The sequence below is a fragment of the Phocoena phocoena genome, chromosome 2, assembly GCF_963924675.1.
Source record: "Phocoena phocoena chromosome 2, mPhoPho1.1, whole genome shotgun sequence".
NCBI classification, from domain to species: domain Eukaryota; kingdom Metazoa; phylum Chordata; class Mammalia; order Artiodactyla; family Phocoenidae; genus Phocoena; species Phocoena phocoena.
Window position 1 is genome coordinate 10,249,659 of NC_089220.1, and position 25,465 is coordinate 10,275,123.

The window sequence follows — 25,465 nt, forward strand, 5'->3', positions numbered from 1 at the left end:
AGATGCTCTCCGAAGTGAAGTCCGTAATTGATGCGCCCTGGAGGAACCAGGATCGCGGCTTCCCCAGTGCAATCTTTAAACAGGAAATCTGAGATTCATAACAACTTATAGCTTGGCTTGCCATCATTGGTCATGCGGTGGGCCCAAAATAAACTCCCTGCTTCAAAGGAGAGTGTTTCAGAACTGCCTGGCACAGCAGCCAGGAGCCCAGGGCCAGGGCAGAAGGCAAACTCAGGGAGCATGTTCTGAATTAAGGCACTCTCAAGAAAAATCTTTTTTATTACCCCTGAATTGTACCCTTGTTTCAGAGCCTAACAGGTAATGCATGCTTTCAACTTTCTTATACAGCAAGATTGCTTGTCTGGCTGGGGCTTACCGCTGCGGTGCCTATCTGTAACCTCTTAAAGTCCAAGTATGTTCTTGCGTCAACCTCTTTCTCTTATTCTCTTGAGTTATAAAGCAAGCTGGTGATTTTCATTTTGGATTTGGGGGACAAGAATCGGCTGTTTGCACGTACTTGTCCGATCTTCTGGAGGTTTCTGGCTCAGAATATCACTCTGCTGTGTGCTTCTAAAAATGGAAATGCAAAAGGAGTTATCAATGATGCTATTGTTGGTTCCGTAGGCCTTGGTCAAGGTCTATGTCAGACAAATGAATTTCAGAAATGCTTTTAGGTTGAATGAAAGATATTTTCATGCGTGGGGATGTCAGTTTCATGTGCCATTTATGGAGCATCTATGTGTGTGCAGTATTGTGGGGGGGGGCAGGTGATAGCAACATTGGATGCCAAGGGCTGTACCTGCAATGACGTGGGGTTTAGGAGCGGGAATAGGATCTGCAAACAAAAACTATGACACCACGTAAAGAATGAGAAGCGTGTGTGTGTAAACGTGAGGACATATTCAAGGAGGTGATGGCCTTTGAAAGGATGGGTGGATGTCCTCAGGTGGGTGGAGGGTGTGTGGGAGAGGGACCTCCAGGTGGAGGGGCGGCTCACGCAAAGACGGACAAGCCGGGGTGGGTCTGGGCTGATGGTGGGAAGTGCAGTGTGGCTATAGCAAAGGGTCAGGAGGTGAGAAGTGGGGGTGATGCTGGGAGGGGAAGCGGGGGAGTGGGGATGGGGGATGCAGGTCCCACCAGGTGAGGCAGGAAGATGGAACATTTTCTGATCATTTTTGAGCAGAGGAGCCGTGGGTGGAATCTGACTTCAGGCAGCTCCCCAGGAAGCCAGGGGGATGGCCCAGAATGAAGAGGCAGGGAGGCAGTGACCCTTAGGTAAGTGATGAAGACCTGAGTCGGGGCAGAGGCCAAGCCCCCTGCCCAGGATGGAAGAGCTTATGTGTGAGATAGGGACTGAGGGAGTTCACAGGGGCCCAGACAGATCCTGAGGGGCCAGCCCACCAGCCATAGGCCCTGATCTCTGCTGTCGGAGCCTGGAGCAGAGCGCAGTGAGGCAGCCAGGGGCAGATGCTCCAGTCACTTCTGGAACAGTTGGACGGGTCCCGACAGCTGGTGGCAGGTCTGTTTACAACACAACCTCCTCCAGGGGCTGGCAGCCGCCTCCACCTGGCACCCTTCTAGTTTGCATCATCCATTCTTGCACAAACAGGCCAGCCCATGATGCCCTCTTCCTCCTCCTTGGGGTGGGGACCCAGTATGACCCACCCCTGGTGACCTTACAATTAATAAGAGTAATCAGTATCTGTGAGTGTTCACTGAGCATTTACCGTGAGCCAGGCACTGAGTCCAGGGCTTGCGGTGGTTGTTCCCAATGACTCTTCTCATGGGTATAAGTTAAAGGTGATGGTTACTCCCATTTCCCGGATGTGGAACCTGAAGTCCCGAGAGGTTAGGGTCTCGCCTAAAGCCAGACAGCTAGGAGGAGTTGGAGCTGGAACTCAAATCCTGGCCTCTTGGCCGATGGGCCTCCAGTGCCCACAGTCTAAGCCGTGGTCTCTGCAGCCTCCCAGGGGAGTGGCACTGAGGTAAACAGACACGTCCTGGCACCTTCGAAGGATCATAAGGTGCTGTATATTGTGGACAGGCTGGATCCAAGAGAGTCTTCCCAAAGGAGGCACAAAAATACCTCCGGACCCACCCACTGTCCTTCCACTGCTGAGCTGTAGAGGGTCAGGCGGCCCGGAGTGGGCGGCTGTCACAGGACTTGTTTATATCTTTACTTCTCATCCTTAGCACTTTCTTCTGGACTCATTAATGCCTGGGGGTATCAATGAAGTCATTAAGAGCTTTGCGGTTGAGGGAAATGTTTCGGGCAGATGGTGGTAAGGTAAAAGTCAGGTGATTCCTAACCTGCCTGAAGTTTTTAAAGAAAAGCGCACAGAAGAGAGGGGTGGAAAAAGAGAGGAGAAGTAGAGAGAGAGAAGAAAAATATTTAAATCAAGGCAGGAGAGCAAAAAGCAAACAAAACAAACAGAAAGGAGAACAAACCTAGCTGATTTTGGTGTGATCTCGAAGAAAACAATTTCCAGTCAGTCCTGCGTGCGGTTAGGCTGGGTGAGGAGGGGGCTCTGGGAGGACACCCCTGCCCCGCCTGAGACTTCCCCCTCTGAAGCCTGGAGTTAGAGCTTCCAGAACCTTCTGCCACCCAGGGGCCAAGATGAGGGAGAGTCCCTGTGCTCCAGGTACCCAGGATAAGGGCTAGGCAAGGCCATACTTGGGCTGCAGAGGGGCGGAGCAGCAGCTGTCAGAGGCTCAGCCCCACACCGTGTGGGGTGCTGGCACAGATGGCAAAGCAAGGCATTCGCTGAGCCCTGGACAGAGGCTGGGGCAGGGGCCTGGAGTCCTGCGTCCAGACTGTATGTGCCAAGCGAGCCAGGCTGACTGCAACAGGAAAAGACAGGGAGCTGGACAAGGGGGACCTTGGGAAGGCGCCTAGCTGTGCCAGGGTCAGCATAGCTAGGGCTCACCTCCAGCCACTGCAGGGCCAGGGGGTGAGAGACGTGTCCTCCACTTGGGAGGCTGAGCTGAAGGTAACCCACGAGCCCGGGGACTCAACAGCATGGGGCCCAAAGAGATAAAACTTGGCATTCACGGGCTTCCCTGGTGGCGCAGTGGTTGAGAGCCCGCCTGCCGATGCAGGGGACACGGGTTCGTGCCCCGGTCCGGGAAGATCCCACATGCCGCGGAGCGGCTGGGCCCGTGAGCCATGGCCGCTGAGCCTGCGCATCCAGAGCCTGTGCTCCGCAATGGGAGAGGCCACAGCTGTGAGAGGCCCGCGAACCCAAAAAAACAACAACAACAAAAAAAAACACTTGGCATTCACTGATGCTTTTCTTAGCTGGTGCTCATGGCACCACCTCAGATTGTGGGCCTTTGGGCCTGTGTGGAATTTATGCTTCTCCTCGGAAAATGGAATATTTTCCACCAAAAACAGGAAAGAGGTTTTTTCCTCTTGTTCTTTCTTCTTCCCTCTCTCCCTCTCACCCTCTGTTTTGTGGTAGCTTCCTCAATGTACAACAATAAGTAAATAATCTTCTAAAACTTGTCATCAGGGTCCTAGACCACTTGTGAGTGATCCGCCCTGATTCAGGTTAGCAAGGGGCGCTCAGCCCATTTCAGATGGAGTTTTGGTCTCCCAAACATACAGTGGGCACAGAGGGTCTGGCGGTGTGGTGGCGTGGGAGCGGAAGCAGCTTTGGACAGGTTCAAATCCCTGGCCGTCACCCCCTACCTGGGTCATTTGGGCCTGTCATGCCCCGTCCCTGGGGCTCAGCTTTCCCTCCTGGGCTATGGGGTCAGCTGTGATAAGATCCCCTTGGTAACCTCCAGCAACCCTGGCCCAGCTTCAGAAACCTAAAGTCCTAACTCCCGAGAGAAGCCAGGAGTGTGTAACCAGCATCAAAGTTTCTGGGATTAGCAGAGCTGGGAGGGGCTTTTGAGCTTTAGAGTCTGGACAAAAGGCTCCAATCCCATTAGCTGCCAGGCCCTGGATGCCGGCAGCCAAAGGCTTGTCAGCACTGCCTGTTACAAAGGCCCACCCTGGGGCTTTGACCTGGGCCCCTCTGGGGGCCAATGAAGGTGGCCTGGATTCCACTCTCCCTCCCCCGCAAGGCCGGTTCGCCCCTTAGCCAGAGCAGAGACTTCCAGAGTAACTAAAACCCCTGGCCACTGCCCTAAATATTCGGTGTCAGAAGGTCTGATGAAAAGAGGGGCAGGCAGGCTCTCTGCCACTTACAATCTGGGCCTCAGTCTCCTCATCTGGGCAATGGGAAGAATCCTCCCCTGACTCTGGAGGTTTTGAGAAGTCAAATGGTGTAATACATGAAATTGGCCAGGAAACATTGCAGGGACCCACAGCACCAGCCTTTTCATTTTTATTTTCAAAATTTTATTGAAGTATAGTTGATATACCGGAGCCAGCGTTTGGGGCCCCACAAAGGAGGCAAAAGAGGAACTCCTGGAAGCCTCAGGGGTGGCGCCAGTCTCCCCTGTTCCAAGCGGGCCTTGGATCTCGAGCACCGCTCCCTCCACAGACCCCTGGCTTGACTGGTAGGGTACACTACACTCTCGCTTTCCCTGGGAAAGGGCTATTTTTTTCAGGTGTACAGCAAAGTGATTCAGTCATACATATTCTTTTTCAGATTCTTTTCCATTATAGGTTATTACAAGATATTGAATATGGTTCCCTGTTGTTTATCTATTTTATATATAGTAGTGTGAGCACCAGCGTTTTTTACGGTTTAGGTTTTAAAGCCATAGGACCCAGGAAGGGGAGAGAATGCTTTAATGTTTTACACTCACGAGCTCTCCAGCTGGAAGTGTTTCCCCAGATTTCCTAGGACCTCTCTGGATCCTGGAGGAACAGCAGATCAGAAAGATAAGCTTTGACGTAAACATACTGGGCATTGCAAGGAGAGGGGTTTGAGGACCCTGGGGGCCAAGGAACAGCCCAGGTCAATTCCTCACTTCCTCATACGGCCCCAGGCTCGGCCAGCGGCAGGTATTTAGGACTGTCTTGGGCTAAGGTCATGTGATGTGAAGCCCTGGATAGATAGATAGGTAGATAGATAGATAATTAATTTAGTTTAACCCAGGCCTTTACTCAAAACTTAAAAAAGAACTGGAAGCTGTGGGTTACATAGGATGAGGGCGAGGTGTGAAGTCAGAAGATGTGGCCTCTGGTCTCTTCCTCATCAGTTTCTTCTTGCTGTGCCTCAGTTTCCTCATCTGTAGAATGGGAACAGTACCCTCATCACAAATCTATGGGAACCGTACCCTCATCACAAACGTATCACACAGCTCAAGCTAACAACATACGTAAGAGTGTAAATTAACTGCAAACAGAGGCGTTAGGGCTGTGGTTCTCCCAGTGCTTGTTGCAGTGTCTGAACCATAGTGCTTTGTGTAAGAGCTGAATCGCACAGTCCACACTCACACCTAAAACACCCAGGTGGACCCTGCCTGATGTACTTATCCCGCCCTTACTATGTGCGGCCCTGATCCAAGAACTAAGTGCTCACCAGAAACCCACTATTGTCATTTGTAGGTGGTCACCTCATACATGACTTCAAACCCAGGATGAAGAGGAGTGGGTTGGGCTGTGGGTCCTTCTGAAGTTCCTAGGACAGCGGGTCGTGCCGGCAGGAAGGGAGGCGGCAGAGGGAGGGGCCCTGGGGAGCAGTGGATTTGGAAGTGGTGGGGAGAAGCCATCCTGCACCCAGGCTGGGTTTAGGGAAAGCGTGGAGATCTCCCTGCTTCCCAAGCTCTGACCCCGTTACTGACCCCTGGACCCATCCAGCGGGTCTCTGCAGCGTCCCTCGGGGCTACCCGGGACAGCCCGGGGGGCCAAGAGCCACAGCCGACCCTCCTGACCACCGCTGTCAGGGGAAAACAGTTTGCATGGAAACTGCCAACTGGGAACGAGTTCCAGGTGACAGCATCTCAGCAGGAATGGGTCAGAGCAGAGAACCGCAGCATCCTGGGAGCCACGGACTAATGTTAGTGGATTTTCCTGGGCCACTGGCCACATGCCGAGCGTCCTGTCCCCCATTTCTATACGTTACCTCGTTTTGTCTGACAGCACCTCTGTAGGCCGGATGCTATCATTATCTCCATTTTACAGAGGGGCAAAACAAGGCAGAGGGAGTGGAGTAATCTGCTCCCCATCACACGGCCAGCTGGTGGCAGAGCGGGCTTTGAACTCAGGCAGTCAGACACCTGTGGTCACGCCCTCTACCACGCACAGTGTCTTCTCATAATAGCTGTGCTTCCAAGGTTTGACCTAATCATTCATTCGCCTGCCCATCCAACATTTATTAAGTACCTACTGTGTACCTGGCCTTGGGTATGTCCTGGGGTTATGGCACAAATGTGATACAGGCTTGCTCTGTGGAAGTTTCCGGACTCTCTAGGGAGCCAGGCCCACAGTGGGCAGTCAGAGCACTAGAACGTCAGGGGTGCCCTTGGGGGCCGCTCTGGATGCCTCAGCCGTCAGATCAGGGAGGCTTCCTGGTGGAGGAGCTGCATGAACTGCGTCTGGAAGGGTGACTAGCCAGGGAACGAGGCCGGGAGGGGAGGGAAGGGAAGGTAGATGAGCAGAGGACAGGAAGCCTCTTGTCTGGGCTCTCACTGCTGACTCAAGTCCCCGGCTGAGGGGGAACTTGATGCCCTGGAGGATGACTGCCAGTCCCTTTTCTGCCCCCAACCCTTCCAGCCACACCTCGCACCCCCAGTTTCTGATAAAACATCCAGGAAGCCACTCTTCCCGCCGCAGGCCCCCAAACGGCTACAGAGAGCCCACCGCAGCTCCCAGGCAGACCCTGGCTGTCAGAGAGCCTGGACTTGCAGAGAGGGGAAGGAACTGGGGGGAAGAAGGGCCACTTTTCAAACGCTATTATTTAGTCCTCACTCCAGTCCTGCAAGCGTCCATGTTTCTATGCCCATTTCACAGATGTAAAAACTGAGGCCCAACTTAGAAGAGCACTGGCTGTGGATGGACCAGGCACTGTTCTGAGTGCTTTACTGTGTTAACTCAAGGAGCCCCGTCACAGCCACTGTTATCCCCATTTTATAGCTGCCCTGGGAGAGGTGGGGGCTCCCCTGGAGCCAGAATTTGGGGCCCCACAAAGGAGGCAAAGGAGGAGCCCCTGGAAGCTTCAGGGGTGGCTCCAGTCTCTCCTGTTCCAAGCTGGCCTTGGATCAGCTACTCTCGACCACCGCTCCCTCTGCAGGCCCCTGGCTCGACTGGCAGGGCCCACTACACTCTCCCTTTCCCTGGGAAAGGGCTATTTTTTAACCCCAATCAGCCTCCCAGAGGGTCCCTTGAGACCGCTGGCCTCTCTCCAGGACTCAGGCCCAGAAGGTAGCCTAGCCCCCAGGCTGAGGCCTCAGAAATCAAGCTGGACAGCACGAAGGTGATGAGAAACTGAGGGCAAGAGAGGGGCAGGGCATCACCCAGGATCTCACCTCCTCACCCCTGCCCTCACTCTGCCATGACATAGGTACTCTTTTAGGTACATTTTGCAGGTGAAGAAAGTGAGCTTCTAAGAGGTCACAGAGCTACCAACCAGCAAAGCTGTGATTTGAACCCGGCCAAGCTGACCCCATCTGCTGCTTCTTTTCTTTTTTCTTTTTTCATTTTTTGGCCATGCAGCGTGGCCCGCGGGAACTTAGTTCCCCGACCAGGGGTCAAACCTGTGCCCCCTGCAGTAGACACGTGGAGTCTCAACCACTGGACTGCCAGGGAAGTCCCCCATAGGCTGCTTCCTAATTGCCCCCCCATGCTAAGGCTGAGCAGTTCCACCTGCCAGTGTCCCTGGCAGCAGCCCTAGCCTGTAATTGCACAGGCCCAATGATGGGGAAGTAGCCCGGTATCACACACTTCCTTACCAACGGCCAGGCCCAGCGCTAGGCCTGTCCGTGCTTGAACCTCTTAATTCTACCACCACCTCCTTAACAACAGTACTTACCAGGGTCTCCGTTTTAAACAGGAGGATCCTAAAGATGTGGACTTACTCAAAGCCCCTCAAAGACTAAGGATCTCAGTGGGAAAATCAAGAGTGAGGGTAGGGAAGTTCTTCTCCCTCAAGGTCCCTTCAAGGTCAACCCCCATCTGTGGGAACCCACCATGGTCCCCACCGCGCAGGTGCCGGGTTGGGTGAGGATGGCTATATTACCCCTGCCTGCTCAGAACCCTTGTGAGTGCCACTTACTTGGATTGGTGTCCCTGGAATTCCCAGAAGGAGCATTGGATTTGAGGTAGGAAGCTTGGGCTCCAAATCCATACTTTCCAGCTGCCTGTCCTCATGCAAACCTTTCCCTTCCCCTTTCTGAATCTTAATTGCCTCGTCTATCAAATGGGTTCAATCATGTAGGGGCATCAAGTCTTTTTGAAAAGAGAGAGGATGCATAAGAATTAATAAGTTAATTCAACAAAAGACGTTCTTAGTTTCTAGGGCTGTTGTTGGGGCAATGCCATGGAATAAGTGACAAAAGGGAAAGTCTCTGGACGCTGTCTGATCCACGGGGGAGGGCCTGGGAGTCTGGAATTAGCTGCGGGAGATGGCAGTTCCAGGTAACCATCACCTGACTGTCCTCGCCTCCCTAGGAATCTGGTCAAGGAAGGGGTGCTTGCTGGAGCCGGGTGCTGTCCGGGTACCTCTGAGCTACCCATACCAGGCTGCAGGGCCAATGCTGCCTTAGGGTGAGGGGCTGGAGGGGTCCCCTCCCAGCTGCCTGCACTTGACCAGCACGTGTATATGGCCCCTTCAGCATGGTGAAGTGGGTTGTCTCATTCCCATTTTTACTGATAAAGGAACGGAGACCCAGAAGGGGAAGTGACTTGACCAAGGTCACATAGCTAGTAAGTTGCAGAATTGAAACTAGACCTAGGGTTCCTGACACTCAGATCTGAGATCCTTCCATTCCTGCTTGGTTCCCTATTCCCCCATGACTGATGCTAAGCTCTATACATACGGTGGACCTGTTGAAGTGACCATAAGGGACTCCCAGGGACAGAGAGTTTGGTGTTCACTAGCACAGAGCTAACCAAGCATCTCAACGAGTTGTAGAAGCTTTAGAACTGGAAGAACCCTTGGAAACCTTCTAGCCAAAATCCTCTTTTTGCAATGAGAAAACTGAGGCCCAGAGAGGGACAGGGATGTGGCTGAGGTCACACAGCACTTTAGCATCAACTTGGAGACTATAACCCAGGTCCCTGACTCTTAGTCCTGTGCTCTTCCCCCTCGCTCCTGGTCTGGAGCAGATGCCCTCAGGCCAGGGCACCACGACGCTGGGCAGGCACTGGGCATCGGCACTTCCGGTCAGGGTAGCACCACATGAACTGAGCCTCTGCCTTGTGCCAGGTGGGGGTAGAGCCAAACTCCAGCTCTGGAAAAGCCAAGGCAGGGACCTCAGGCACAGGGAAGCGAAGAAGGGGTGGGAAGCAGGGCCTGGGTCAGCTGGGGGTGGGACCACCTGGCTGCATAGTGCCCCCTTCCAGGAGGGAAGGGATGGAAGGCAGGTTCTAGCCCATCCCACCATTTAACAGATGGAAAAACTGAGAGCCTGAGAGAGATAGAGAGATGCTCGTGGCTGAGCTGGGACGTAAACCCCCAAGTCTCTTGATTGCCAGTCTTGGGTTCTTTACACAATAAACAAAACTGAGGTTGTCGGTGCGGCGAAATAATAATAATGGTAATAATAATAGTGTCCCAAACGTTAAGCACAAAGTGATTTTGAGGTCAGAATGCCCCTTTCCCTCCCCTAGGGTGGAGCACAGAGCAGCTACCTGACACTTGATGTGGAGCTGTGGTTCTCAGCACCGGCTACCTACTAAAATTGTCAAGGAAGCCTTGAACATTGCAATGCTTGGCCGCCAGCCCTGGAGGCTTTGAGCTCATGGTCTCGGGTGGGACTAGAGCCTTGGCGTGTTTTCAAGACTCTCGGTCAGGCCTAAGAACCATGTTTTAAGATGATTTTTGACTGCATATAACAAAAAATCCACCTAACGTTGCCTTAAACCATAAGGATCTTCAGTCTTTACCTAATAAGCAGGCCAGGATGGGCAGACCCAGCACTGGTTCAGCGGCCCAACGATATAATGAAGGACTCAGAAGACCTGTCATTCACTCCGTCAAACTCACTGTTGCGACACTGTCCCTCTCAGGGTTACAAGATAGCTGCCACCACTCCAAACAGCAAGTCCTCCAACACAAAGCAGGGGTGTGGGCGAGGAGTCATTTTCTTCACTGCTTTCTCTTTTATTAGGAAAAGGAAAGTCCTTCCTGGGAGACCCCGGCAGAATTTCCTTTATGTCTCTTTGGACAAAACCAGGCTACATGCCTACCCCTAAATTAGTCACTGGCCAAGGGGGTGAGATTGTCCCAATTGTCTTGGAACAGTCATGCTTCATCCATGGAAGAGGGCACACTGCCTGCCTGAACAAAGCCAGGTTCTGCTATCAGAGAAATTGGGGGAAATGGCTGTTGGGTGGGCAATCAAGAGGGTCTGCTGTACCCTACGATAGTGGAGAGATACAGCCACCCACACAGTAAACTTAAACCAGGCATTCTCCCCTCATAAGGCATTGGTCTTGGGAAGACCACCCAGGGTCAAGTCCACACATGAACTACTGACCACAGCCTGGAGGGAGAAGTTCTAGCAGCAGAATGCTCCTTGGAAGAAACTGGGTAGGCTTCCTGGAAGAGGAGGCACTTGCTCTGGACCTTGAGGAATGAGAAGGAGTTCTTAAAATGCAGGAAGGAGGGAGATGTGTCCAGCACAGCTCAAGCAAGGGCACTGGGGTAGGAACCACGGCTGGGTTGGGGGAGAGGTGTGCCCTTGCCTTACCTGGAAAGTCAGGGATGCAGAGGAAGAGGGTGAAGGGAGAATGGGAACTGGATTTTGAAGAGGTGGAAGGCCAAGGCCAGGCGTGCAGGCTTTATTCTGTTAGGCAGAGGAAGGACTTGGTGAGGTCTGGGGTGTGGGGCTGGGAGACCACCATGAAAGCCACTGCTGAGGCCAAGCAGGAGGAAATCAACGACCGAACCAGGCAGAATTGGTGGGGAGAAGCGGGTGGAGGGGAATGACCCCAGGAAGGCTGAGGCAGGGCGTAGGACCGCCGTCCCCAGATGCCCTTGTGTGCTGCCTTCGGAGCTGCAGCCTCGTCTAGCTGTGTTTGGAAAACCCACATTTGTGTGATAATAACAACTCTCATTTGCTAGTGCCTTACAGAGCAGTAGGTGTTACTCTTAGGGCTGTGACAGGAATTAGATGGAAGAATATCTACCAAGGGTTCAGCCCACATCAGATCCCACCCTTCGCCCCGCTCCCACCCCAGATGGGTGACCCGCCCCCCTTGTGCTTTATGGCTGGTCCTCCTGCCAAGTGGTGGTTCCCAGTCACCCGTGGAGCCCTTCGAAGAAGTGGGATGCTCAGGCCACACTCCCAGAGATTCTGACTTAATGGGTCTGAGACGGGGCCCAAACACCAGTCCTTTCTAGAACCAGTTTTATATTCTTTTAAGTAGATGTGTTACTGTGGTATAATGTACAGAAATGTACAGATCATGCCTGAACGGCTCCAGGGATTCTTACAAAGGGAACCAACCAACCGCGTAACCACTTAGATCAAGAAATACAGCGTGACTGGCCCCCCTCATGTTCCCTCCCACTTAGTAACCCCCAAAGGTAACCACTCTCCCGACTTCTATCACCATAAGTTAGTTATGCCTGTCCTTGAACTTTATACAGACCGAACCGTGTATGTATGTTCTTTATTATCTGACTTCTTTTGCTCACTCAGGTTTGTGAGATGCATTCTGTGACTGTGTGTAGCGGCAGTTTGACTATTTCAATGGCGCATACTATCCATCCCAGGGATATACCGCAGTGCGGTAATCCATTCAAATGCTGATAGACACTTGCCGGATGCGCAGGCTCAGCGGCCATGGCTCACGGGCCCAGCCACTCCACAGCACGTGGGATCCTCCCGGACCGGGGCACGAACCCGTGTCCCCTGCATCGGCAGGCGGACTCTCAACCACTGCGCCACCAGGGAAGCCCCATTGGGGTTTATTTTGAATAACGCTGCTATGAATTATTCTCAAACTTGTCTTTTGGTGAACATATGTACACCTGTCTTGGGCATAGAGACTGGAGTGGGATTTGGGGGTCATGTGACATGTATATGCTCAGCATTAGCAAATGCCGTCCCATTTTGACACTTCTGCCACGAGCGGGGAGCATTCCGGTTGCTCCACTTCCTCTCCAACACTTGCCATTTCCCATCTTTTTCACTTGAGCCATTCTGGTGGGTGTATAATGGTATTGCATTGGGGTCTTAATCTGAGTTCTTCCCAAACACTTAGGAAGTTAAGCCCCCTTACGTTTGGTGGTTGGCCTTTTCGATGTCCTCTCTGTGAAGTGCCTGGCCTAGTCTTCTGGGTATTGGTTAGCTAGAGCCACGAGAACTCTATATGACAAAGCACCCTCAACAAGCATTGATTCTCGTGCTCTGGCGCTGAGGGTCCATAGGCTGATCTAGGCCAGGCCAGGCTGGGTTACTCAGCTTGGGCTACTCAGCTTCAGGCTGCAGGCCCACTGGACAGAGCTCCTCTGTGCTGGTTGAGCTGTGGCAGCCCCAGGTGGGTTCACTCTGGGACCCAGCTAAAGGGCAATGGCTCCAAGGGGGAGTCCTGGCGATGGCAGAAGAGCGAGTGCCACCGCACACGCGCATGTCAAGTGGCTGCTTTATCACGTCCACTAACATTCATTGGCCAGAGCAAGTTACACGGCCAAGCCCAATCTCAGTGGGGAAGGAAGGGGCAACATTCTGCCTCCAGGGGAAAGGGGAGGGTGAATATTTGCCGAGCAAACAAACATTTGCCGAATTACAGCACTGGTATTTTTTGAAAAGATCTCATGTGACTCTAATCTTCAGTCAGGGCTCAGAATCACTGACCTACAGCCACACGGCATGTCAGCAGGTCAAAATGAAAATCAGGCTGAGCTGATTTTACTTCATTTCCTAAGAGCAGTTGACTCAACCAAAGTCCATTTCTCCTTAAGGCAATTTTTTTTAAGAAGACAGTCCCTGGAATTACACGGCAAATGATTTTAACCATCGGTTTTAACTAGATCATGTGATTCATCTCTAATAATCTCAACTCTAGCACAAGGCAGAGAAATGCGTGGATAGGGTGTTGTTGGATGATTGGAAGGAAGGAATGTGGGCACGGTTGTGTAATCTCCTTGAGGGCAGGGATTCTGTCTCTTGGGATCGTGTTGTTGTATCACCAGTGCTTAGAAGAGTGTCAGACATAGAAGAGGTGCTCAGTAAATAATCTCTCAGTTAACAATGCATGCACACGTGTATAGATAGGCTGTCTGGAACGGAAAAATGAATGGTGGATGAGTGGATGGTTGGTTGAATATATAGATGTATAGATGGATGGATGGATAAATGGATGGGTGGTGGATAGGCAGATACATCTGAGGGTGAATAATGGAGAGATCGGTGGATGGTTGGATGATTGGCTAGACAGATGAGTGGATGGATAGGAGCATGGATGTTGGATGGATGATTAGATGGTTGGACAGATGGATGGCTAAGTGAACAGATGGGAGGGTGAGTGGATAAATGAGTGGGTGGGTGGACAGCTGGATGTGTGGGACGATGAATAATTGGTTAGATGGGTGGCTGGTTGGACGGATAGTTAGATAGGCTGGTGGAGTGATGAATAGATGAGTGGGTGGATGGATGTGTAGATGAATGGGTGGTTGGGTGGATCATATGACAAAATGAATGGATGAAAAATGATTGTATGATTGCCACAAGAAAGCACAGGCTTCCCTGTGTGTAGACATAGCTACCTTGCATAACTCTTAGTGACCAGGGTGGCTTTGGTCTCCTCACAGACTTTTCTGATTTGATGCTTGCTCCTCCCCACTGAGTGTCTTCTGGAGGCCAAGGTGAGAGGTGGAAGAGGATGGCCACGGAGATCAGTGCTCGGGGCAGACAGCGTGCCATTGGGCAAGAGGAGTACAACCTGTATAGCAGCCTGAGCGAGGATGAGCTGGTCCAGATGGCCATTGAGCAGAGCCTGGCTGACAAGACTCGGGGCCCAGCCACCTCTGAGGCCGCTGTGTCCACACGTGTCAACCGTGAACCTGCGCATTTCTACCCATGGACCAGGTGAGCAAGGGGAGGCCAGATGGCGCGTCCATCAGGCACAGATCCCAAACACTGTTAATCCAAGACCAAGTTATCCTGGTCTCTAAGATGCATTTTCACACTGTAATGACTTACATTTGTTATCTAAACTTACTGAGCTCTGAAGGTGCCAAGTGCCACCTTGGGTGCTGTACACACTTGGCCTCATTTTATCCTCTTAAGGACCTTCTAGGAGGCTCTATGCTATATTCCCATTTTACAGATGAGGAAACTGAAGCTCAGGGCTGAGTAACTAGTGCAAGGTCACACAGCTAGCAGGCAGTGGTGCAGAGATTGGAACTATCTGATTCCAGAGCCCAGGGCTCGGCCTTGTACCACTGGCTTTATGTCTGGATGCAAAGGAACTGATGTTCTGAATCTGGCCAGGGCTTCCAACCCTTTCTATGCCATCTCCCTGGCAAAACATGTCTGAGAAGCAATGACATCTGCCCAGAAAACCATCCTGCCTCCTGTTCTGGCTCCCCATCTCAGCACGACCTCATCCTCCCATTAGCAGGACCATCTACAGCAGTTCCATGTCGCACCAGTAGAAATATGATACGGGCCACAACTGCAGTTCCACAATGCAATTTTGAATTGTGTGACCTTGGGCAAGTCATTTAACCTCTCTGAACCTCAAACAATAATGGTAATAACAGCAGCAACAATAAACAGACTTTTTCCGATGTCCAGAGCCAGTCGACACGGATGAAGGTGGGTGACAGTACATTTTGGCCCTGTGCCCTGATGAAACCTACCAGGGTGTTCCCCAAGTGACTCTGGCCCTTCCAAGGCTGGACACCTCTGCCAGGAAGGCTGGGCAAAGGCCTGGGTTGCCCATCACTCAGGAGCCCCCTCCATAAAGGGGAAGGCAGGCAACCTCCTTGGGCAGCTGGAAGGAATATGAAGGCTCCAGGTTACTGAGCTGACCACAAGGACATCCCATCCTGAGACCCAATCTGAAAAACAGAAGCCCAGGGCCAAGGACTCGTGGTGGCTTATGCTCTAGAGACCCTGGTTCCTGTTTTGGCCAGTTCAGCCTAAGTCAGACCACAGGTTCCTCTTTCTCAGAGGGATCAGATAGAGAGAAGAGCAAGTTCCCTCCAACCCGGCCTGCAGCACAAGCCATACGTCCTGGGGCCTCCGCAGCCTTCTCCCCAGCGTGGGAACCCCCTCCAGGAGTGCTGTAGACACTTGAAAACATTAGAACTGTGCCCTGACCTCCTCCTTCCTCTAGTGGTAAGGAAGTGGAGGCCCCATGTGGGGTGTAAACATTTATCCTGAGAAAGAAAGCTCTCACGCAGCAGGGAAAGGACTTATCCAAGGCCATGCGGCCCTCACCCAAGATCCAGGCACAGTCAGGCAGGGCAGGATTCAGCCTGCATCTCCTCACTCTTGATGTGACCTGAAACCTCCTAGGCTCTGTTCTGCCCTTTCATCTCCGAAAGGAGGCTGGGTTGGGCCCTGCTAGGGAAGCAAATCCTTTTCATGGGATTGTTAATCACATTCTCTTCCTCCACATGCCCAGCCCACAGGCGTTCACCTGATCCCGACAAAAGCCACGCAAGGTGGACGTTTCTGTGCCCATTTTACGTATGACAAAACACGCGCCCGGCAGGGCCAGGAACTGAACCAAGGTCTGTCCCACCCTGAAGTTCAGACATTTGACCAGCTCTGCTGATTCTGCAAAAGCCTCTCTCTATTTCCTGTCCCTCCTTCACTTTGAAGACACTTCTCCCCACAGAGATTCAGGGTCCCCCAAACAAGAGACACGCGGATTTGTGCTCACATTCAGACATGGTGTCACAGTAAGTATGGGGCCCAGTAGGGTCCTTGTCCACTTTTTCCCCCAAATATCATAGTGTTCCTCTAAGTAGACCCACAGCAGGTTTAGAAAGCGGACATCACTTATGTCCCCAGAGGCTCCACTTGGCCAGCTCCGCCTCATTTCTGACCAGCCTCCCAGGTCAGGCACGTTGCTCTCTTACTTTCCTGACTGTTTCTTTCACTGCCCTGACTACAACAGCCTCTATGTATTTCTTTCTGCCATTAACCTGTGAACTCCTTGAAGGCAGGGGCCTCAGCCGTCTTCCTTCCGGTGAGGCCTCGTATCTAGCACACAGGGCCTGACCCGTGGCAACACCGCATAGCTCTTGGTGAACGGATGAATGGGTGAATGAGTGAGGAGGTGGCAGACTAGAGTGGAAACAGGAGTGGGTTGGGAGGTTCGGCTCCTTCTGTCACCTACTGGCTGTGTGTCCTTAGGCAAGTTACTTGACCTTTCTGAGCCCCAGCAGCCTTATAAAATGGCAATAACAAAAACTTGCCCAGGCCTACTGTGCAGTATTCTTATGAAAAGCTAATCAGATGAGGTGGGTGCTCTCCCACATCCTGCAGCCTGAACAACTTCGCTCCGCTTCCTCCCTGAGGACCCTGAGTGCCCATCTCAAGGCTGCCTCTGTATCATGGACAAGCTTTTGTGTCACCCTAGGAAGGCATTGCCCGGCCTCCTGAGCGTGTCCCCAGGGACACTGTGTGACCTCCTTGGGGACAGGGAAGAGATATTACTCACTTTTGTATCCTCAGTACCTGGCAAAGAGCCTGGATCATTGTAGATGCCCAATGAATGTTTTTTGGCAAATCAATGCATTTTTAAAAAATATTTATTTGGCTGTGCCGGCTCTTAGGTGCGGCAGGCGGGATCTAGTTCCCTGACCAGGGATCGAGCCCGGGGCCCCCTGCGTTGGGAGCGCGGAGTCTTAACTGCTGGACCACCAGGGAAGTCCCTGCATTTTGAATCCAATAAAATTCTCTAGAAATATAATTTATTGTCATCAGCTTGTGACCAAAATGGCAAACGTGGACGTAAAGGTCAAGCGGGTCTTTGGGATCCTAGAAATGAAAGTCAGCTCAGCATCCCAGAGAAAATATAATATTCCCTTTTAAAGTCATCTTCCAATTTGTTCCTCTCCCACCACGAGGTAAGGGGTGAAGGTTGAACATGTATGAGGATCATTTTCCAAGGCTTGGCCCGCTGAGGGCCCCCTGAAAGGCAGACCAATGTCCCATCCAGTGGAGAAGTAGGGTTCATGCACTCATGGGACAGGGAGCCCAAGGGTACGAAAATAGCAGTCCGAGTGGCTCCAGGAAGCTGAGTCTTCCAGTCTTTAAACTTCTGCATTTTATTTAAGGTTAAATTTCTAAGAAGAAAAAGGAAGAAAGCATGAAGCAGGAACTTGCTTGGGCTGACGTGTGCACAGCTGCAAACAATTCAAATAAGCCACCTACACTTACCGTACACTTACGATGTGCCAGGTGACTTCCCTGCACCTGGATGTGTATCAGGCCTGGTTCCTGTTCTCCTTAAGCTTTCAGTCTAATGAGGGCAAAGGCCCAGAGGTACATAATCATCCAACAGGATGGATGCAGCAAAGAGGCTTGCTTCGGTGTCAGAGGGACACAGGAAGGGTTGATCTACTTCTTAGTCAAGGAGGTGGGCTTTGCAGGATTAATAGGAGTTTGCCAAACAGGCTAGAGGAAGCAAACCTCTTTGAGCCTCAGTTTCCTCATCTGCAAAAGGGAGCCAATTTCATCTCCTTCACAAAGTGGACTAGAGGATGAAATGAGATGACTTGTGCCATGTGCCTATCATAAGACTTGGTACAAAGCAAGCTCTCAATGAATCTTAGCCATGGATGGGAAGGCAGAAGTTGCTGCAGCTTGGAATCCATGTTCTCTACACGCGAGTCCTCTCTGGCCAGCCCAGAAAGGATGCATTGGCCAGTGGGTGCGGGGGAAACAGAACTCTCATGGGGGGAATGGGCGTGGAGGGGGCAATCCTGTGTGAGCTCTTCCTCTCTCCAGCCAACAGGGCAGGGGGCTGGTTCTCCAGGAATTTGAGGTCTTGGCATACAACCACACAGCACCGAGATTACCATACGGGACACTATCCCTACAAAGGCTTTTGTTTGCTTGTTTTGTTTCATTCATTTAAATTTATCAAGCGCCTGTGGTGCCAGGCCCTGTACTCATGACACCTGTGTTCGTGTGAGGACCAGATGGGAGGACAACAGGTATGGGATGCTGCTCGGTGGCAGGCATGGGAAGACTCTTGTATTTGTCAGCTCCCTCTGCTATTAAGACGCCTGCTTGCCACCCGCATTCAGCCAGGTCCAGGCCAATGTAACACCCTTCCTGGGGCTGGCCTGGGCTTCTCACTAACTCAGACAGGGCCCACTCAGAAGTCAGGGGGCCTTGTCATCACAGCCCTGGTCCCCACCCTCACCGAGCCTGACCTGTGTCTGAAGCCGGGACCAGCTGGACTCCAGGACAGGGCTGTTGGCAGCTGGTGATGGTGACATACTACCGACCCCGACCTGCCCGCCCACACAAAGGACGTGGGGCCCTACCTGGGCCCCTTCCAGGTCATGATCTTTGCCCACATCCTGCCATGTTCCTCTCACTTCTGATGACTCAGCCCTAGTGGTTTTCTCTGCTGGGAATTTCCCTGCTCTGGACTCGAGGTGAAATGGGGCCTGTCGCCTTGATCAGAAAGATCACGGAACCCGGTCGGCGGCCTGGCTCCCCTTCCAGCTCTGAGCACTCATGCGTCCTGCCCCTAAAGCCTAGTTAACACGCTCAGTTTCAAAGCACCCAGAGCGGGTCCTCCTGCCTCTCTCCCAGCCCCTCCCTTGCGGCTCTGTGGTGGTATGTGTCCTCGCCTACCGGCCCCCCGCCCCCCCACCCCACCCGATCCCATGAGCCTCTGAACACCTGAGGATCAACAAAAAGAAATATGCCATCGATCTGCACCCCCAGGCCCTAGCACAGGCTGTGCAAGCATAGAAAGGAGGCGAAGCCACGCCCCATCGTGAGGGAATGTCACCGTCGCCATCTCGCTGCCATCCCCACCAGCCTCACCGTTCCATTGTTGCTGTTATTATTATACCATCAGAGAGATGTCCTAATTTTAGGGTGGTGGGTAGGTTTTCATCAATGAGTTTTACCTGGCTAAAAGCATTCTAATATCAAAAAGTGATGGGAGGCCACACACGGATCAATGATGAGAGTGACCGGCTCCCCAGGGCCATGTAGAGCTAGAAGCCCAGGGCGTTGTCATGACCACAGGGCTGGGGACTGCTCAGGTGGGCCTGGCCTCAGGCTGCTTCCGTCTTGCCCAGCATCCTCCGCTTCTCAGGGCCGGGAGCAAGTGCAGATAATGACACTGAAACAGCAGCTCTCAGGGCTGGGGAAAAGGGGCCCTGGCAGGGCCAGTCTCTGCACCCCTGTCCCCAGGATGTGGTGTGAGATCTGTATGGCATCCTGAGTTTCCACGTGAGTTCATTGCAGTGAAGTCTCCACGGCAACCACAGCAGCGAGGAAACCCCTGGTCTGGTCCTGCCTCCTCATTTTGCAAAGGAGGAAACTGAGGCACAGAGAGGGGTGGAGGCTCGTTCCCAGTTTCAGGGCCTGTCAGCGTGGTGGCCTGAGAGCCAAAGAAGGGACAAAGGGGCGGGAGACACCAAGCCTCTGGAGGAGGGAGCACGTGTCGGGGCTCCGCGGCAGACGGGAGTCGACTCTGCAGTTGCCTGTGACCCTGGGGCCGTTTCCTGCCTCTAGGAGCCTCAGTCTCTGAGTCTAGGAAAGGCAGTGGCATTGGCACCCGCTCTAGCATTCATGGCATCACACTCGGGCTCGCTGCTCAGGAGCAGGTGGGGGAGAAGGAAGGTGGGAGGTGATGACCGTGGTGCAGCAGGTGAAGGGGGCTGGCATCCTTCCCGTCTCTCTCTGCTCCCTCCCTTTCCCTGTGCCCCAGCGTGGCTGAGGGTGTCCACAAAATCTGCAGGGCCTCAGGGTCACAGTTCCAGCACCTCCGTGGCCCACGGGATGCTGGTCACCTGTCGCAGCATCCTTCCCAATCCCTCAGGGGACTCCGCAGAGGGGCGCAGGAGACCAGGCCGGGTCCGCTGGAGTGTCTGTTGCACGAGGATCCCCAACCCGCTGGAAGATGGGCCAGCATGCCCTGTTCCCATTCCAGCTCCAACCAATCCAGATCTGTGCAGTGGCCACCTCCCCTCCTTTCACCCCTCCTGTCCTCACAACAGCCCAGTGGGGTGGGAAAACTGAGACTCAGAGAGACGAAATAATGATGCAATGAATGGTGGACACATGTGGAGCCCTGTGCCTGGCCCTCTGGTAAGCACTCTACACCATTCACACACTCAGGCCTCACCAGACTAAGTCCCAGAGAAGATGCACCTGTTCGAGGTCACACAGCCAGGGAGTGCCAGAGCCTGGATTTGAACCCGTGTCACTCTGACTCCAAGCCCTGACTCCGATGAAATTCTTCATGCGTCTTTTTGCTCTACCCTTTGTACTGCTTGTTCCTGACCCTGGGACAGCAGGACCCTCTAACGAGGAGCCAGTGAGGTGAGGGTGAGAGCACAGACGTGGCTTGGCGCCCCAGCTTTGCTCTCCTAGCCCCCCACCCCGGTGAATCTCTTGTCCATCCCTGTGGGGACCCAGCCTGGCCCGCCCTGGGACTGAGCCCCTTTCATCCTGGGACCTGCTGCTGACTAGTCCTCACATCCTCCTGGGTGAAGAATGTCACCTTGCTTCATATCTGCCTCCTGCGTGGTTGGCTGGGGAGGGGGACCTTCGGGGGTGGGGTGAGGTTAACCTCACTGTTGTCTTATATGGTCATTTAAATCTCCCAGGGCTTCCTCCAAGGGCCAAAAATAATCTGGAGACACAGCAGCTGTGTCCAGCGCACAGGGAGGACCCGGCCATCTGCTTTGGTTCAGAGCCCTGTGTCTGTCTGTCAGTCTCTCCCCCTCGCTCTCCCTCCATCCTCGTTCCTGCCTCCGGCCATGACCCGCTTCTCATATGCAGAGTATTTTTCCCTCTTTCACTCCGGCCCTGCACCCTCCAGGTCCGCTGTGTCTCCTGAGAGCGCCACGACCGCAGCCCCCAAGGGCCTGTTCCAGGAGGTTATGCAGAAATACAACCACAGCAAGTCCTTCCAGCTGGCGTAAGTGCCCCCACCCCGCGGCCCCCAGACCATCCAAGCCCATTCTCCTCTAAACTGGGGTTGGGGTGCAGGGATGGGAAGCAGTCCCACAGCCCCCAGGAAGAGGGGTACTCTGGAGGGACTCCAAGGAACAACCCTCCCAGGTGTGTCCCCCTGAGACCCAGCAGCTCCTGCGGAGCTGGGCTTGGTGGTCGCAGGCTCCATCCTCTAGGAGCTGCCAGCCAGGCCGAGCTTGTGATGAACCCCTCAGTTCCCCCAGAATGGGCCCTGCGTGCTGGAGTAGCCCCGTAGGGCTCTGAACCTGGGGACCCAGCGAGAGGGGGACTGGGGAGACGGCTCTAGTACTCCAGGGGCTCAGAGCTGAGGCCGATGAGCCAGCCCCCCATTCTGCCTCACTTTCCCGCATGTCATCACCGTGGGTCTATCTTAGCACACCCACGACGCCCACACCCACAAGTTTTGGGTTGCTTTGTTGCCTTTATTTATTAAGTGCCAGGTGCTAAAACCAAAAGATAATCCGAGATGCAGGAAAGGCTCTGTTTGCCTGGCACCAGGGTGCTGGGCTAGGTGAGTCCTTAGAAAATAGCTCTGTGCTGTTTCCTTCTCTGCTCGACCCCAGAAGCAGCTAAAAACAAAAAAGCAGTCTCATCGCTGGAGCCCCTATTTCCTTGATCAGTTACATTGTGGGGAGGAGACAATTGGCCTATGTTTTGTTTCTTCTTCCCAGCCCTTTTCAAGCCCTGCCACCCTTCTCTTCCTTGGCGCTGCAGGTAGGATTTTGACAGTCTGGAAAAGCGAAACCAGGTTCTGGTCTCAGAGCTGTTGCCACTTCCTGTGAGACTGCCTGTGAGTCGCTGACCCTCACTTAGTCTCCGTTCTCCGTAGAGAAGGTTGGAGAGGACAGAGTGGCCTGTCCAGCTCCTCGGTCTCTGATGGTCTGATACCCGCAGCAGTTCCCCCCAGCCCTGGGGCGGGCACTTTGGCCGAGCTCATACAGAAGCTGGCGGTGTGTGTGTCTGAGCGCTCCAGGGTCCTTGCACCACAGCTGGACGAGGCCCAAGCTGAGCGGTGCGTCGTCCTAAGAATGTTCTCATGACGCCGCACACCCGCCAAAGCCACAAGAACAGCCAGCCCTCCTCCCTTCCACTTCAGACGGGTCCCACAGGAGACCTTCCGGGAGAGACAGGACACCTACCCCACTGGGGCTTTTCCTGACACCAACCGGGGCTGCTCTGGGCCGCTCGTAAGCGGAACTCATCAAGGTGGCAGTGATGGCGTTGATGGGGACTTCAGGGCTTATCTGGTCAGTTACCCATCGTCCTTGCTGGGTCTGTCCTTAACCGGCATCTGTGCTCTGAAGCTATTAATAACCAGAGAGGCTGAGAGTCAGGAGGAAGTGCCGCTCATGCTGGAGGGGGGAGCAGCTGGGAGGGTAAAGGGGCTGGCCCTGGAGACACTCTGGGCCTATCGTGGCCACTGACAGGGCTGACGGCCCTGGGACAAGACCTGCCTCCGGTCTCACCTCCTCCATCAGGAAAATGGGACCACTTACGCAGCTCTTTCCCCAAGAGTGGACCCACAGCAGTCTGTTGTCCTCACTGACTCTCCAAGGATGGGGGAAGCCAGCTCAGTGCATGACTGAATGAATCAATGAACGAACAAACGACGTGGCTTGGATGAGCCAAGCTAAGAAGTTATCTTTCATATTAGCCCTGAAATCTTTTTGATATTCAGAAGTTTTAAATCGTGAAGGTGTCAAACATATTAATCCTTCAGGTACTTAAATCTTTCAGCAGCTTAAAGTTCTAGAGGTGAGGAGGAGGGTCCGGAGAAAGGAAAGGGGTTGGGAAGACCCCAGAGAGGTGCTCACTGTACGGACTCCCCCTCTGAAGGGTCTGCGCCTTTGTCTCAGTGCAAACAGGCCCCGAAGGTGGAGGTGCTTGGTAAACTCTGGAGTGCTATGCTCAGGGACGGAGTTTAATTATCACTAAAACCTCCAGTGGGGTCAGTTATCCATCCCTTTGGGGGGCCGACACTGGAAGCCCGAATCCTCCTGGTAGAAATGGTCTTGGCATAGCAGATGCAGCCACTGAAAGCTGCAGGGACAGAGGGTTCCCCTGATTCTCTTTTGGCCACCAAGGAGCTCTGTTTAAAAGGGACCCTTGGGGCTTCCCTGGTGGCGCAGTGGTTGAGAGTCCGCCTGCCGATGCAGGGGACACGGGTTCGTGCCCCAGTCCGGGAATATCCCACATGCTGCTGAGCGGCTGGGCCCGTGAGCCATGGCCGCTGAGCCTGCGCGTCCGGAGCCTGTGCTCCGCAACGGGAGAGGCCACAACAGTGAGAGGCCCGCGTACCACAAAAAAAAAAAAAAAAAAGGGACCCTTGGTTTCCATCTGTGGAAGTGAATGAGCCGGCCACGTTTCTAGTGGAGTTTCCCAATGTGGTGCCCAACTTGGAGATAAAGGCATGGGAATACTCCAGGCCCAGGGATGCTCACAGGGGGACGGAACACTGGCAAAGCCCGATCCAGAGCCCTCACCTTTATCTTCTTAGGCCAGTGCGTCCTCCAAACGCTCAGAGGAGGCCATTGCAAAGACTGTGTTGAAAGAGATATAAATACAATCCCCAAAGACACAAGCAAACCTCTAACAGGGAAGAGGCTGTCTTTTTGGAAATAGAAGGGATGAAGGAGTGAAATAATTGTCAGGGTTCTTAAATTCTGAATCCTTCCTCTCTCCCTCCCTTCCTTTCATATTTTCTCTCTCTCTCTTTCTTTCAAGCCGCAAGTATTTATTAAGTACCTATTATGGACCAGCCACTGAGCTGGGCCGTGGGAACCAAATCATAAGGGATAGAAGAAAGACACGGGCCCTGTGGTCTTGGAGCTCAGAGTCCAGTGGGGGAGACAGACAGTGGGCAAACAATCAAAGACATGTAAAAGCCAGTGGTTAGCTGAGGGCTTAGGACTGGAGGCAGGGAGAGGCTGACCCGGTCACAGGCAGGCTGAGGAAGCCGTGACGGGGCTGAGAGTCAGAGAGGCCAAGGTCAGGGCCGAGGTCAGGGCCGAGTTCCCAGGGCACGCCCATGTGGGTTAGGAAAAATTATTCTCCTTATTGAGAGGACACGGCTGCAGGGGCTGAGCACCTGTCCCAGAGCAGCAGGGCCAAGCAGGACTGTGCGATCCCACAGCCAGCCCCACTCCTGGTCACCAGCAGGCCCTGCTTTCCTTCTGGGAGAAAGGCCACCTGGCCCTGCCTCTGCCTGCCCCAGTCCAGAGGAATGACCTGCCCCTTGCTCTCACAGGCCCGTGGACCCTGTGCTAAAGGCCATCAAGGAAGGCGATGAAGAGGCCTTGAAGGCGATGATCAAGGCGGGGAAGAACCTCGCAGAGCCCAACAAGGAGGGCTGGCTGCCGCTGCACGAGGCGGCCTACTACGGCCAGCTGAGCTGCCTGAAGGCGCTGCATCAAGGTGAGGCGCTGGGCTCTGTGCGCAGCCACGGGTAGGGACGGACGCACGGACAAGGGCACTTTCCTTGCGGAGCTTTGCCTCACCACAACCATAGTGAAAGGGGCAAGGCAAAGTTACCACCCCGCGTGCAGAGTTAAAGTCATCAAGCTGGAAGCAAGGAAGTGCTTGGGGAAGCAAGCCATCCCGCCAGCGCTGCCCCGCCCATCCCGCCACCTCTCCAGGCCTCCCAGGACAGGAGGGCCTAATTCCTAGAAAAGGAATGAGGGAAGGCTGACTTGTGGGAGAGCCACTGCCAGTTTGTTCGAGAATGTTCCAGGGGCTGATTTGGTGTGGAAAATACCGCAGCTGTGCCTGTGCCCTGCCAAGGCCGTCTCCAGCAGCTGTGACACTCTGGGCAAATCATGTCTCCTCTCTGAGCCTCGGCTCTCCCCCAGGCCAGATGTGGATGGGTAACACCCACAGGCAGGAGTTACCTCTGCTCTCAAGAAGCACGGACCCCAGGCAGCCCACCACACTCCAGGGCAGGAGCGACTACATGAGACAGACTTCTGGCAGTGGCTGGTGGGAGTGTAAGGGAAAGACAGGGTCATTCGGAGAAGGAGGGGGTTCAACCAGGGGAGGCTTCCCAGAGGAGGTGGCATCTGAGCTGGATTAATATGACCGGGAAGCTGAAACAGCCCTGTGAAAGTGACTGAATCCAAGGCCAGGGCAGTGTGGCAGTGTGGATGGTAAATTCAGGTGGACGCCGCTCCCATCTGTCCCTGGAACTGGGAGGAAATTGGGACCACCCCCG

General features: G+C 53.6%; 1 protein-coding gene across 1 annotated transcript in view; it reads left to right on the top strand.

The window, feature by feature from the left end:
- Positions 1 to 206: 206 nt before the first annotated feature.
- The window catches only part of ASB2 (ankyrin repeat and SOCS box containing 2), a 43,124-nt gene continuing 17,865 nt past the window's right edge, over positions 207 to 25,465 (top strand). Inside the window, exons 1-4 of the mRNA XM_065872270.1 lie at positions 207 to 318; positions 13,878 to 14,154; positions 21,104 to 21,202; positions 24,506 to 24,672. Coding sequence (XP_065728342.1) covers positions 13,949 to 14,154; positions 21,104 to 21,202; positions 24,506 to 24,672 — 472 coding nt within the window. The 5' untranslated portion in view covers positions 207 to 318; positions 13,878 to 13,948. The remainder of the gene's footprint in view (positions 319 to 13,877; positions 14,155 to 21,103; positions 21,203 to 24,505; positions 24,673 to 25,465) is intronic.